Here is a 15,809-nt window from a genome sequence, read left to right on the forward strand (position 1 = left end):
GGAAAACGTGGCTGGAGAAGTAATAATACTTCTGATTCAAAGACGTGGCAGATTAACTGAATAGTTACTTTGCATCAGTCTTCACGGTGGAAGACACGAGTGGGATGCCAGAGCTCCAGGAGAATCAGGGGGCAGAGGTGAGTGCAGTGCCAACACTAAGGAGAATGTTCTGGGGAAACTGAAAGGTCCGAAGGTGGATAAGTCACCTGGACCCCAGGGTCCTAAAACAGATAGCTGAGGAAATTGTGGAGGTATTGGTAGTGAGCTTTCAGGAATCGCTGGAGGCAGGAAGGGTCCCAGAGGACTAGAAAGTGGTTAATGTTTAAGAAGGGACGGAGGCAGAAGACGGGAAATTATAAGCAGGTTAGCCTGACTTCGGTTAGTGGTAAGATTTTAGAGTCTGTTATTAAAGATGAGATTCCGAAGTACTTGGAAGTGCATGGTAAACTGAGTCAGCACGGCTTTGTCAAAGGGAGGTCATGTCTGACGAATCTGCTAGAGTTCTTTGAAGCGGTAACAAAGAAGTTAGACAAAGGAGAACCAGTGTACGTGATTTATTTAGATTTCCAGAAGCCTTTGACAAAGTGTCGCATAGGAGATAGTTAAATAAGTTAAGAGCCCACGGTGTTCAGGGTAAGGTTCATGGATAGAGGATTGGCTGACTGGCAGAAGGCAGAAAGTGGGGATAAAGGGGCCTTTTTCAGGATGGTGACTAGTGGTGTGCCTCAGGGGTCTGTGCTGGGACCACAACTTTTCAAAATATACATCAATGATCTGGAAGAAGGAACTGAAGGCACTGTTGCTAAGTTTGCAGATGATACAAAGATCTGTGGAGGGACAGGTAGTATTGAGGAAGCAAGGGGGCTGCAGAGGGATTTGGACAAGCCAGGAGAGTGGGCAGTGAAGTGAACCCCCTACGACAGCAGCTCCTCAAAGTAAAGCAGCTCACCCTAGCGACTGCCATTGAGATCAGTGTCCTACACAAAAACGACACGAGTCGGTATTCCCACATCCAAGCCGCTGAAACGGCGTGGCAAGGTCCCCACGAGGCGGAACGGGTCCAAGCAATTGAGGAACTCCAGGGCCTCAGCCTGGATGAGGGCGGCCATTTCGCGTGCTTTTCGCGGACTCCCGCGCTTGTGCGCACCAAACGAGGGGACGGCGACGTCGAAGAACATAATGCGTAGGCGCGCACCACGCACGACCACACCGCGCATGCGCGGTGGCGCAGCGAACGTGCTGACGCTACGACGTGCGGCAACTGTGGTTCCACCCATTTAAAACGGCAATGCCCTGCCAAATCTCGACAATGCCTAAGATGTGGCAGACTTGGCCACTATGCTGCCATATGCCGAGCAGCTCAGCCTGCTAATTCATATCGCTTTAGCCAGCCTCGCAGGAATGTCCGGGCAATTCAACCCACGATCACCGAGTCTGATGCAGACCTCCCACACAACAGTGACACCGAGGACCCAAAGGCTCCTTTTCGAGTCGGTATCGTGACAAAGAACAGGGTGTCCCCGAAGCAAAGACACCAGCCACTGTCGGTATACAGCATCGATCCAGACGATGAGTAGTGTGCCACCCTGACGGTCAACTGGTCGCAAATACGATTCCGCCTGGACACTGGTGCCTCCGCCAATCTCATTGCGCGGTCTGACTTCCAAAGCCTTTGTGTCAAACCAGCCATCCTTCCATCAGGCTGCCAGCTACTGGATTACAATGGCAATGCCATTGATGCCAGCGGCTCGTGCCAACTTGAAGTGATGCAAAGGTCACGCAAAGCCATCCTTCCTTTTGAAATCGTGGGCTCCTCGAAAGCCTCCCTGCTTGGCGCGCAGGCATGCAAGCTGTTGAACTTAGTTCAGAGAGTTCACTTTCTCTCTCCTGATGACACGTCTGCCTTTCAGGACACAGACTTCAGGGTGCAACTCGACGCCATCATCAACCAGTGCCACAAAGTCTTCGAAGGCATGGGCACGCTCCTATACCCTCCAAGATCTTATTGAAACAGAATGCCACGCCTGTGGTGCACGCACCTCGCAGGGACCCAGCACCCCTTAAGGACCGCCTCAAGCAGGACCAAGGAGTGATTTCCAGAGTCACGGAACCAACCGACTGGGTCAGTTCCATGGTATGTGTAAAAAAGCCTTCCGGCAAATTGAGAATTTGCTTTGATCCCAAGGATCTAAATCGCAATATCATGAGGGAGCATTATCCAATTCCCAAGGGCGAAGAGATCACATGCGAGATGGCTCGCGCCAAGCTCTTCACCAAACTCGACGCCTCAAAAGGATTCTGGCAAATCCAGCTCGACAAATCCAGCAGGAAACTGTGTACATTTGATACCCCCTTTGGCAGATATTGTTACAACTGGATGCCGTTTGGGATCGTATCTGCTTCAGAAGTGTTCCATAGGATTATGGAACAAATGATGGAAGGCATTGAAGGTGTTCGTGTCTATGTCGACGACATAATCATTTGGTCCACCACCCCGCAGGAGCATGTCAGTCGCCTCCAGCGCATATTCAAATGTATACGTGAGCAGGGCCTCCACCTCAATAGGGCCAAATGCTCTTTTGGTCAGACGGAACTCAAGTTCCTCGGGGACCACATCTCCCAGTTGGGTGTGCGGCCGGATGCGGACAAGGTGGCTGCTATCACAGCCATGAAAATGCCAGAGGACAAGAAGGCGGTCCTCCGATTTCTGGGCATGGTCAACCTTTTAGGGAAGTTCATCCCTAACCTCACCTCTCATACCACGGCTCTCAGGAACCTGGTCAGGAAGACGACAGACTTCCAATGGCTCCCTGCCCACGAGCGCGAATGGAGAGAACTCAAAACCAAACTCACCACGGTCTTAGCATTCTTTGATCCAGCAAAAGAGACCAAAATTTCGACCGATGCCAGCCAAGCCGGTATTGGGGCAGTGCTCCTGCAACATGATGAGGCCACATCATGGGCCCCTGTTGCCTATGCGTCATGCGCCATGACCCCCACGGAGCAGCGCTACGCGCAGATAGAAAAGGAATGCCTGGACCTTCTGACCGGTGTGGTTAAGTTTCACGATTATGTGTACGGACTTCCTCAATTCACCATCGAGACCGACCATCGCCCGCCTGTCAATATAATACAGAAAGACTAGAACGACATGGCGCCTCGCCTCCAGCATATTCTTCTCAAGCTCCGGCGATATGACTCCCAGCTGGTATACACCCCAGACAAAGACCTCATCATTGCTGACGCTCTCTCCAGGGCAGTCAACACTCCATGTGACCCAGCGGGATTCGTCTGCCAGGTTGACGCCCATGTGGCCTTCGTGGCCTCCAATCTACCTGCCACGGATGAACGCCTCGTCCAAATTCGCCGCAAGACGGTGGCTGACCCTTTGCTACAGTGTGTCATGCGCCACTTAACAGACAGGTGGCTCAAGGGCCAATGCCCTCAGTTCTATAATGTCAGAGATGATCTGGCGGTAGTAGACGGGGTTCTTCTGAAATTGGACCGCATTGTCATCCCACATAGCATGCGCCAGCTCGTCCTGGAACAGCTACACGAGGGCCACCTTGGCGTGGAAAAGTGCCGCCGACGGATCCAAGAGGCAATGTACTGGCCCGGCATTAATGAAGACATAGCCAACACAGTTCTCAACTGCCCCACTTGTCAGCGCTTCCAGCTGGCCCAACCACGTGAAACCCTGCAGCCCCATGAGTTGGTCACGTCACCTTGGACCAAGGTGGGCATCGACCTGTTCCACGCGCTGGGTAGAGACTATGTCCTGATCGTGGACTACTTTTCTAGCGATATATACAAAAGGTGATACGGTTGCACGATATCACATCGTCTGCAGTCATCCGTGCCTGTAAGGACACCTTTGCTCGACACGGCATCCCACTCACGGTAATGTCGGACAATGGCCCCTGCTTCGCAAGCCAGGAATGGTCCAACTTTGCCAGGCGGTACAATTTTGCCCATGTGACATCCAGTCCCCTGTAACACTAATCCAACGGCAAAGCGGAGAAGGGAGTACATATAGTCAAACGGCTCCTCTGCCAGGCTGCCGATGCTGGGTCTGATTTCTACCTCCCTTGCTGGCCTATCGCTCCGCCCCACTGTCCACTGGCCTGTCGCCAGCCCAATTGCTCATGGGTCGTACCCTGAGGACGACGGTGCCGTCCATTCATGTCCCAGACCTCGACCACGTTCCGGTCCTTCGACGGATGCAGCTGTCTCGTGCACAGCACAAGGCGGCTCATGACCTCCGTGCAGCTGATCTCCCTGCTCTGGCTCCAGATGACAACGTCCGCATCCATCTTCCGGATGGTGGCTGGCCTGCAACCGCTGTTGTCCTTCGGCAGGTGGCCCCCCGCTCGTTCCTGGTTCGTCTACCGGATGGCTCCATTCTGCGCCGCTATTGACGTGCCCTTCTTCTCGTTCCACGCTCACTACGTGATCCTCCACTGTCGCCTCGCCCTCCTGCTGACCCTGCCATGGACTATGCATAGATCCCTGTCACTCTGCATCCTCCTCACTCTGACACAGTCCGGCCCGCTCCTCAGCCGGCGGCTCCCGACCCACCCTTGAGGCGGTCAACCAAAATTCATCGCCCACCTCAGAAACTCAATTTGTGAACTTTGAGGACTTACAGACTTTCTGAACTGTTCTGTTCTTCCGTTTGATCATTTACATGGTTTGTATATAGTGTTCATCTCGTTATTCTTGTTGCATACTGTTTTTCTGCACCAGGCACCTTCCCATGTAAATAGCTTAGTTCTCATGTACATAGTCCTGTTAATATGTCTTTCGCACACGTAGTTAGGGACATTCTCACCATACGCTATTTATTGCCACACATGTACATTCTTTTATAAAAGGGGGATGTCATAATATACACCAGTATATCATGGTGCAGACACACACACTGATGGACACGCAGTGGGACCAATCAACACACACAACACCACAGCCAATCACCAGTTAGAGCACACGCACTATAAAGACAGGGTGCATCAGAGTTCCCGCTCATTAGAGCCGCAGCTTCCTAGTAGGACAGAGCTCACAGCCTGCAGCACAGACATTCACCATGTGCTGAGTGTATCGACTGGTTAGGCCAAGGCAAAGGTCTTTAGTTAAAGCTAATGTAGTGTTAACCCACAGTGAGAGTATGTTAAACAGTTAATGACTCAATAAAATAGTGTTGCACTATTTCAAGTGTTGGTGACCTGTATGTGTTCCATGGATCCAGAACGTCCAACACAACAGTCCCCAGCTCTGTGCCTGCATCTCCAAAATAGATGGTACTGCCCTTTCCAGATCGCACGACCCAACTGAACGGCTGCTAGTCCCTGGGGTCAGGGCACCTTCCGACCGTCCCCCATTCGGGGGTTCCTACCTCCGCAGATGTTCCGCAGCATGTGTTTGGTGCACACCAGGCAGTGCCCCAGGAGCCTCTTCACGAAAGTGCCCAGCCAATGTGAATGTCTCTGGCATGCTGGAAGGTGTTGGTGACAGCAGTAACGCAAAATTGATGTTGTCCCCGGATGTGAACTGCGGGTGTTGTGGGGCTGCGGCTGGGGGCGAGGGACCCCAAATAGCCCAACCCCGTCGCCCAGTTGGTCACAGGGTTGCGGCTGGGGGAGGGTGGAACTGGCTGATTCCTCATCGACTGGTGATAACCCTGCAAGACACAATATAAGGTGCATGGTTAGACTGCGGTTGGGCAAACTGTGGGGAGAGGGGTAACCCATGTGTCATCAGGACATAGTAATGCATTGGGGGCTCAACCGGTTGTCCCGTGCCAACCTCCACCTCTATGACTGGCATTCCTGCCACCCCACTGACAAGGTCCGATATCCCAGTCCGGTGGGCCCCCTCCAGTCTATTCTTGCTTCGGTGATTGTAGGCCGCCACCTCCTGGGGAGGGGGGTGGGGGGGGGGGGGGGGGGGGGGGGGGCAGGGTGGGGGGGGGGGAGGAGTGGGGGGGGGTGGTCTACAGAGAATGCACAGTCTGAGACACTCGATAAAATAGCAGGCAGCCAGCCTTCAAGAATGAGAGTGTCCAGAAGCTTCCGCCTTCAGAGAGTAAGGAGCTGAGCAGAGAAAGAGAGCTGCTTCCATCTTAACGGTCCAGTAGCTTCTCCTGGGTTCTCCCTGAAAAACCCCACCTGATAGGAACCAATCACTGTTAATTGCTGGGCAGAATACTGCCCAAAATACAAAACTTTCCAACACCATATACTATTTTGACACTATGGTTTCCTTACTTCCTCTGTTCGACTTAAAGGTGTGTCTCCATTAACGATTCATGGACCAAAAATGACAAAGACAAAATAAAAGAACTAGGAACTAAGGGAATCAACAGGAAGGGTCTTTACAATATATTAACATATGATTATTAATCCCGTATGCCGAATCATCCACCCCATCAGAAAATCCATCCATGTTGGTGTGTCGGCAAAACAGCGTGAAGCACGACTGGTCTCCCAAGGCATGTACTTGCTGAGCCGACCTCCCGGGCAGTTTAGGTGAGTATAAATTACTCTAAATGTGGCCTCGGCAGAGAGAAACTTCTCAAGGCCAAAAGAAATGGCAAAGTGCTGTTGGATTGTGGGATGATTCTTGGTGCTGCAGCCATTGAGAAACAACCCGTTAAATGTGCCCGTCAGCGGACTGAATCATGCCTAACGTCTCTACACCTACTTTGTCAATCTCTTTATCATGTATACATTAATTACATCTCCTTTAATTCTTCTCAACTCGAGGGAGAGTATAGGCCTAAACTTCATAAGATAAACCCCTCATCTCTGGAATCAATCCGGTGAGCTTCCTCTGAACCGCCTCGAATGTAACTACATCCCTCCTCAAGTAAGGGGATCAAAACTGTGCACAATACTCCAGGTGCGATCTCACCAATCCTTTAGACAATTGCAGCAACTCTTTCCTATTTTATATTCTCTTCCTTCGGCAATAAAGGGCAATAAAGGCCAAAATCTCTTGTAAGAAAAACTAGAAGCAGAGGACACAATCCCAGGCTAAAGGGACGATTCTTTAAAACAGATGAGGAGGAATTTCTTCAGCCAGAGGGTGGTGAATCTGTGGAACTCTTTGCCACAGAAGGCTGTGGAGGCCAAATTACTGTGTATCTTTAAAACAGAGATAGATAGGTTTTTGATCAATAAGGGGATCAGGGATTATGGGGAGAAGGCAGGAGAATGGGGATGAGAAAAATATCAACCATGGTAGAAAGGCGGAGCAGATTTGATGGGCCGAGTGGCCTAATTCTGCTCCTATGTCTTATAGTCTTATGGTCTAATCTTACCTTGTTTATTAACCTTTCGTTTGGCACCTTGCCAAATGCCTTCTGGGAGTTCAGATATACTACATCTACAGGATCCCCTTTATCTACTTGGCTTGTTACATCTTCGAAGAACTTTAATAAATTAGTCAAACACGATTTACCATTCAAAAATCCATGCTGACTCTGATAGCTTGCATTTTTACTTTTCAAATGTCCACAGCATATTATTCCAAGAAATTATCTTTCATACATTCAGTGAACTCTCCCTCGAGGCTAAGTTTGTCAATTTGATTAATTCAGTCCATACTCATATTAAAGTTACTCACGATTATATTTATTATTTTTTTCCCTTTTATAAATTTTGAGTACCCAATTAATTTTTTCCAATTAAGGGCCAATTTAGCATGGCCAATCCACCTACACTGCACATCATTTTTGGATTGTGGGGGTGCAACCCACGCAAACATGGGGAGAATGTGAAAACTCCACAGGACAGTGACCCAGGGTTGGGATCGAACCTGGGACCTCGGCGCCGTGAGGCAGCAGTGCTAACCAGTGCACTACCATGCTGCCCGGTTACCCATGGTTATTGCCGTAACTTCCTTATTAATGGATTCTAACAATTTCCCAATGACATGTTAAACTAACTACTTTATAGCTTCCTAACTTCTGCCTCCCTCCCCTTTTGAACAAGGGACATATTTTCCAATCCACTGGAACCTTGACAGCATGCAGGGAATTTTGAAATATTATAACCCATGGGTCTACTATCTCTGCTGCCATTTCTTCAGGATTAGTGTTCCTAATTTCTGGCTGTGCCTGTAAACTTTGCCTTTTTAATTCATGCACTGGACCGCCTGATCCCTCTGAGCTCTGCAATCTCCCTGCATGTAGTTTTAACCAGTACAGTTAAAGTATGCAATCACACTTGAGATAATGCAGTCCTGCTTTTCAATGGTGCAGTCCTGCTTTCAGGTGGTTCAGTCCTGTTTTGAATACTGCAAGCTAGGGTTAAATAGCACTTTAGATAGTTCAGGGTTCTTTATGTATTGTAGACTCACGTTTATAATGCAGATTAACATTAAATAGCACCTGCTCAGTTAAATAGTGCAGGGTTATTTAAATTGTGTCGGCTAATTCAAAATGGTGCATGCTGCCTTTAAACTGTTGTGACTGGATTTAAACTGTAAAGGCCAGATTCAAACTGTCCAGGCCAGATTCAAACTGTACGGGCCAGATTTAAACTGTACAGGTCAGATTTAAACTACGGACCAGATTTAAATCGTATAGTCCAGATTTAAATCGTACGGACCAGATTTAAATCGTAGAGACCAGATTTAAACTGTACAGACCAGGTTTAAAAAGTACAGACCAGATTTAAACTTTAGTGACTGTATTTAAACTGTAAAGACCAAATTTAAACTGCAAAGACCAGATTTGACTGTACAGGCCAGACTTAAATCAGTCTGACTAGATTCAAACTGTACAGTCCAGCTTTCAGAGAACCAGATAGTTTTACATTCTGCAGTATAGCTTTGAGGTGCCACGTCCTCCAATTTCATCAACCTAAATTTTAGCTTGCTGTATATTGTGAGGGACTTTGTCCATCTGGTGGACAACTCTCTAGTTTCCCTCTATCACTGGTCTCTAATTTATCAGACCCTCATTTCATATAGTCCCTACAGTGCAGAAGGAGGCCATTCGGCCCATCAAGTCTGCACCAACTCTTTGAAGGTCCACCCTACCTTGGCGCAATCACCCACTCTATTCCTGCAATCCTACCCTAAGGGACAATTTAGCATGGCCAATCCACCTAACCTGCACATCTTTGGACTGTGGAAGGAAACTGAAGAACCTGATGGAAACCCATGCAGAGACAGGGAGAACGTGCAAACTCAATTTACTGTAATTGTATAGGGCATTGGTGAGGCCACACCTGGAGTATTGTGTGCAGTTCTGGTGTCCTTATCTGAGGAAGGATGTTTTTTCTTTGGAGAGAGTACAGTGAAGGTTTACCAGGCTGATTCTGGGGATGGTAGGACTGTCATGAGGAGAAACTAAGTTGATTAGGATTATACTCATTGGAGTTTAGAAGAGTGAGAGGGGATCTCATAGAAACTTAGGAAAATTCTCACAGGATTAGACAGGGGAGACTGAGAAAGACTGTTCCCAATTTTTGGGGATTGGCCAGAAATAGGGGGTCATAGTTTGAGGATAATGGATCAATCTTTTGGAATGAGGTGAGGAGAAATATCTTCACCCAGAGAGTGGTGAATTTGTGGAATTCACTACCACAGTAAGTTGTTGATGCCAAAACGTGATTAATTTCAAGAAGGAATTAGATATTGCTCTTCGGGCTAAAGGGATATGGGGTAAGATGGGATCAGGGTCTTAACTTGATGATCAGCCATGATCATAATGACCGGCCTCCTCTTGCTTCTATTTTCTATGTTGCCACACACTCACCTGAGGTTGGAATCAAACCCGGGTCCTGGCAGTGTGAGGCAACAGTGCTGCCACCAAGCTGCCCCAGATATATGATCCTTCTGTGAGACCCAGATTCATCAGTCACCTCCCGCTTAAACAAGTATCCATCAGAGAGACCATGATCATTGTTGTAGACTTTAAGGATTTAAATGCTCTATGATATTTCGACTGTCATCCCGTCAAGTTTGAGTAACCTTTCAGGATGCATGGATCTTCTTCAATCTTCCTTTACATCTGTCTTAATTCTTTGTGGCTTTTAAATTGACACATTCACTCACACACAAAATTATTTAAAAATACATTTATTGACTTAAATAAATACTCTCAAATAAATGTAAAATAATCTATTTAACAATCTACAATAACAAATATTATTCTTCCTCCTCTGCCTTTCTGTCCAGTGAGGAAGAATCGACGGCCACTTCTTCATAATCCTTCTCGAGTGAGGCCATGTCCTCACGTGCATCCTGGAACTCCCCTTCCTCCAGCCCCTCCCCCACATACCAATGGACAAAGGCCCGCTTGGCGTACATCTTATCGAATTTGAGGTTCAGTCGGGTCCAAGCCAAGGCAATGGCTGTGGTGTTGCTCAGCATACAGAGGGCCCGTTGTACCTTTGCCAGATCACCCCCTGGCACCACTGTCGGGGGCTGGTAGTTGATGCCAACCTGCAGAGGGAAAGGAAAAAATGTTAGATATACAAAATCAGGGGCTGAATTCTCCCAAAATGGGACTATGCCCCCACGCCGGCCTAAAGACGCTGGTGTTTCACTCCCGAGATTCTTATAAAAAGATCAGCTAACTCACTCACCTGCAGGGGGCTAGCAGGGACCCAGAGTGATTTACGCAGCTTTAGCTGCGGATACGGGCCCCCGCACTTCTAGTTTTGAGTCCGCGCATGATCACGGCGGCGGCCTCCAGCGGACTAGGACTGCGGAGGCAGCTGCAAAATCTAGGACCCCCTGATCGACCGCATGCCCGAAGATCCGACTGGCCCGATCTGTCTCCTGGCCGCCCATAAGGTCCCCCCCCCGGTGCCCCATCGCCCCGCCCCCCACCAGGGCAGTCGGGAACTGAGACTGCAGCCGCCACACGAGCTTAACGAACAGCGATAGGTGGTTAGAACACCCCTTCGGGAACTCGGCAGGTTGGGAGCGGAGGATCGCTGGGCGGGCGTCTGGCAATGGCCGCCCAGCCCCGTGGAATACTCCGCGAACATGCCGATTCTCGGGTCCCGGAGAAACGCCGAACCGGCGCCAGGCCCGATTTCGGCATGACATTGGATTCTCTGCCCCAGCGCCAAACGTGGAGCTGCAGAGAATCCAGCCCCAGATCTGTTGGTTGCCATGAAATTGGCATAAACATTAAATTTAGGAAAGATATTGCGCCTGTAGCTGTACAAGGTACAAGCTTTGGTTATCCATTGGGCTTTCATCCACGGTGTCAAGCTTAGCTCGGGGATTTTCACAGTAACTTCATTGCAGTGTTAATGTAAACCTACTTGTGACACTAATAAAGATTATTATTATAGTTTCTGATGGAAGATATAGTGAAGCTGCATTCAGGAGCTAATTCAATTTATCACGGGAAGGATTCTCCGTCCAGCGATGCCAGAATCGTGAAATACGATCAGACGGAGATTTTTGGCAACAGCTGAAAATCAAGGTTGGTGCCAGACGCCGAACAGAATGCCACGCTTCGGTCCCTTGACAGCGTCGTGAATGTATTCTGAATGCTTGAGTGGGCATGCCAATTGTACAGTAAACGCTGTTGGCATATCATTAATGGGCCTGACCCAGCATTTTCCTCACCTCACACGATGCTCCACCTCCATCAGGATGAACTACTGACAGAGAGGTTCACTTGTGGTATTCACAATCGGGGTAGGCAAGGTAGCACAGTGGTTAACACTGTTGTTTCACAGTTCCAGGGTCCCACGTTCGAGTCCCGGCTTGGGTTACTGTCTGTGTGCAGTCTGCACGTAATCCCCGTGTTTACGTGGGTTTCCTTCGGGTGCTCTGGTTTCCTCCCACAGTCCAAAGATGTACAGGTTAGGTGGATTGGCCAAGCTAAATTGCCCTAGTGTTCAAAAAGGTTAGGTGGGGTTACTGGGTTACGGGATAGGGTGGAGGTATGGGTTGAAGTAGGGTACTCTTTTCAATGCCGGTGCAGACTCGATGGGCCGAATGGCCGCTATTTGTCCTGTAAATTCTATGAAACAGGCACCGTGGTTGCTGAGGGGGAGACAAAGGTTATGGAGAGCCCAACATCGCTATGGTATGTTGCCACTTGTGCTGCGAGCTGTGCAGTGTCTGCCAGGGTGAGGGGAGTTGTGGGGTGTGGCCAGGAGGCCGGCCATGGGGTCAGAGTGGCCGGGTGTGGACCACCATTACCATAGCCTGTGAGGCATCTAACTGGCTAACTTATGTTGCTAACTGTCCACTGTGAACGCACGGGTGTAATGTATGCCCCCGATCCCCAACCCCCCTCCCCCTCCCCCTCCGAGGTACCCTCTGGCCCCAACCAACCCATCAATGGGATTGGTGTGCTCCAGCGCAACCAGTGCCATTTGGGATGAGGATCGGCATGCATCGGAATCGTATGAGTACATGTGGCGCCTGTGCTAACCCATTAACGGGGCTCTTTATGTTCCTGAACGGAGATTCAGATTTTGATCCAGGTGAGGTGTGATTGGTACAATCAAATGTTTCCCAAAAGTTACATGGATCAATAACAAAAGCTACCTACACTCACCTTGAATCCAGTCGGGCACCAGTCAACAAACGTGATTGAGCGCTTGGTCTTGATGGTGGCGATGGCGGCGTTGACATCCTTTGGCACCACGTCTCCTCGGTACAGCATGCAGCACGCCATGTACTTGCCCTGGCGGGGGTCACACTTCACCATCTGGTTAGCAGGTTCAAAGCAGGAGTTGGTGATCTCCGACACCGAGAGTTGCTCGTGGTAAGCTTTCTCAGCCGATATAAGGGGCGCGTAGGTTAACAATGGAAAATGGATGCGGGGATAGGGGACCAGGTTGGTTTGGAACTCAGTCAGGTCCACATTGAGGGCACCATCGAACCGGAGTGAGGCCGTGATGGATGACACTATCTGTGCCATGAGACGGTTGAGGTTGGTGTAAGTCGGTCTCTCGATGTCAAGGTTACGCCGACAGACATCGTAAATGGCCTCATTGTCCACCATGAAGGCACAGTCAGAGTGCTCCAGGGTGCAGTGGGTGACGAGCACAGCATTATATGGCTCGACCACCGCAGTGGAAATCTGGGGAGCAGGGTAAATGGCAAACTCCATCTTGGATTTCTTCCCGTAGTCGACGGAGAGTCTCTCCATCAGGAGGGAAGTAAAACCCGAGCCCGTGCCACCCCCAAAACTGTGGAAGATGAGGAAACCCTGGAGTCCGGTGCATTGATCAGCCTGTGGGTAAACAAAGGAGAAAAGATTAAAATGGAGCAAGGAATTACAACCAGTATCAAAGAACAGTCATCAACCGTTGGCAAAGAGCAGCAAGAGGTGGCGAGATGGATGATTGGTGTCTGGCAGGAGAGAGTTAGGGGGAGGGAGAGTGGATCTCAGGGTGGAAAAGCAGTGGTGTTGTTGAGAGTAAGGTTTAGCCTTGGGTGCCATGTCCCAGCTGCCTTTTGTACATGTTGATCAGGGGAATATTGGAGTGAAATCAATTTTTGTGATAGAGGAGAGACTGAGTGGGATTTGTACACATGGGCATGAATAATATTTCATTTCCACCAAGGCATTGGGAAAATGTGATGGTGAAATGTGAGAGTGGTAAATGATGATATGGGTATTCTGTGCAGCTGGGAGTTGCCAATGTCCCTGTTACACAACGTACCACTTTCCGTATGCGATCCAAGACCAGATCCACAATTTCCTTTCCGATGGAGCAGTGGCCCCGTGCATAGTTATTCGCCGCATCCTCCTTGCCTGTGATGAGCTGCTCCGGGTGAAAGAGCTGGCGGTAGGTGCCGGTGCGAACCTCATCTGTGGACAGGGAGCAAAAATTAAGCAACAGGGACACAGACCTTTCCAGCACATTTGATGCCTGCAGACTGTATTTCACTGAGATTTGAAAGAAAGCTGGCTGACTGAAGGACCAAAAAATTCCTTACCAATCACGGTGGGCTCCAGATCTACAAACACAGCTCGTGGGATGTGTTTCCCCGCCCCTGTCTCACTGAAGAAGGTGTTGAAGGAGTCGTCACCACCTCCGATGGTCTTGTCACTGGGCATCTGCCCATCGGGCTGGATTCCATGCTCCAGGCAATATAACTCCCAGCAAGCGTTACCGAGCTGCACTCCCGCCTGGCCAAGGTGGATTGAAAGACACTCACGCTAAAGAGAGGAGAAAGAAGATCTAATTATTTTATGAGGACAATGTTTTATACAGTCAGTATAGCTGGAAGGAGAGAGATGTGCGCGAGGCAACAAATTCACACACAATGGATTTCCTGCATTCAGTGTGAATCCTGCCTAGTAATTGATTGTTCCCTGCGCTTTCTGCATAACTTAATTGAAAGTGAAAGTCACCATCGTCCCTGAGGACCAATAGGCATTTCTCCCCTTGAGAGAGAGAGAACTCACTGGTGGTGATTTAACCTGGGGCTCCCACACCTCAGGCGAGGAACAAGTTTGAGAAGGCAGGGCCTTCATTCCACCCTCAATGAACGCCTTGCTTCATTGTCGATCACTCCACGACTTCCCGAGATTGTTCTGGTCTTTCCTTTGCGGAGAGATCACTCCCATGAGACTCCCTTTTCCTCATTGCATATCCATAACCTTGTTTATCTGCTGGATACCATGGGTGGGATTCTCCGACCCCACGCCAGGTCGGAGAATTGCCGGGGGCTGGCGTGAATCCCGCCCCCGCTGTGTCCCGAGGTCTCCGTCACCAGAGATTCGGCGGGAATCGCTCCGCGCCGGTCAGCGAGCCCACCCCCGCCGATTCTCCGGCCTGCGATGGGCCGAAGTCCAGCTGCTGGAATACCTGTCCCGCAGACGTGCATTAAACCACCTTTTGAACGGCGGGACAAGGCAGCGCGGGCAGGCTCCGGGGTCCTTGGGGGGTGGGGTGCGCAGGGCGATCTGGCCCTGGGGGGTGCCCCCACGGTGGCATGGCCCGCGATCGGGGCCCACCTATCTGCGGGCGGGCCTGTGCCGTGGGGCACTCTTTTTCTTCCGCCTTCGCCATGGTCACTATGGCAGAGGCGGAAGACCCCCTCCCCTGCTCATGCGTGGGGATGACACCAGCAGCCGCTGACTTCCCGCGCATGCGTCGCCCGGCGAAGACCTTTCGGCCCCGGCTGGCGTGGCGCCAAAGGCCTTTCCCGCCAGCCGGCGGAGCGCAAACCACTCCGGAGCGGGCCTAGCCCCTCAAGGTGACGGTTTAGCCCCTAAAGGTTCAGAGACTTCCGCCCCTTTGGGGCGGCACGACACCGGAGTGGTTCCTGCCACGCCATTTCGCCGGAACCCCCCGGCCCGCCGGGTAGGGGAGAATCCCGTCCCTTATCATAGAATTTACAGTGCAGAAGGAGGCCATTCGGCCCATCGAGTCTGCACCGGCTCTTGGAAAGAGCACCCTACCCAGGGTCAACACCGCCAACCCTATCCCCACAACCCAGCAACCCCAGCCATCACTAAGGGCAATCTTGGACACTAAGGGCAATTTATCATGGCCAATCCACCTAACCTGCACATCTTTGGACTGTGGGAGGAAACCGGAGCACCTGGAGGAAACCCACGCACACACGGGGAGGATGTGCAGACTCCGCACAGACAGTGACCCAAGCTGGAATCGAACCTGGGACCCTGGAGCTGTGAAGCAATTGTGCTATCCACAAGGCTACCGTGCTGCCCCACATATTCCCACATATCTCCCCACATATTCCCTCTCCCACATTTGGATGTCACTCATGTTGAGCTTTCTTTCCTTGCGGACGACCTCTCTCCCACTCAGTTCTGATTCCTCATTCACCTTCCATTGCTACTCCTC

General features: G+C 50.4%; 1 protein-coding gene across 1 annotated transcript; it reads right to left on the bottom strand.

Moving 5' to 3' along the window:
* Window positions 1–10,070: 10,070 nt before the first annotated feature.
* On the bottom strand, window positions 10,071–14,158 carry LOC140398798 (tubulin alpha chain-like). The gene is made up of 4 exons (XM_072487764.1): window positions 13,930–14,158; window positions 13,653–13,801; window positions 12,539–13,219; window positions 10,071–10,452 (listed from the first exon to the last, which is right to left on the bottom strand). The coding sequence occupies exons 1-4, from the start codon at window positions 14,048–14,050 to the stop codon at window positions 10,156–10,158; spliced, it is 1,248 nt and encodes a 415-aa protein (XP_072343865.1). The 5' UTR covers window positions 14,051–14,158; the 3' UTR covers window positions 10,071–10,155.
* Between the last annotated feature and the right edge of the window lie 1,651 nt (window positions 14,159–15,809).

This window comes from Scyliorhinus torazame, chromosome 22, assembly GCF_047496885.1.
Source record: "Scyliorhinus torazame isolate Kashiwa2021f chromosome 22, sScyTor2.1, whole genome shotgun sequence".
NCBI lineage: Eukaryota > Metazoa > Chordata > Chondrichthyes > Carcharhiniformes > Scyliorhinidae > Scyliorhinus > Scyliorhinus torazame.

Excerpts from the sequence above, each read along its gene's own strand:
- LOC140398798 (XM_072487764.1), bottom strand. The coding sequence starts at position 14,050 with ATGCCCAGTGACAAGACCATCGGAGGTGGTGACGACTCCTTCAACACC. Across the intron at positions 13,220-13,652 it reads TGGATCGCATACGGAAAGTG|GCTGATCAATGCACCGGACT; the intron begins GTACGTTGTGTA and ends GTTTACCCACAG. Across the intron at positions 10,453-12,538 it reads GGTGCCCGACTGGATTCAAG|GTTGGCATCAACTACCAGCC; the intron begins GTGAGTGTAGGT and ends TTCCCTCTGCAG.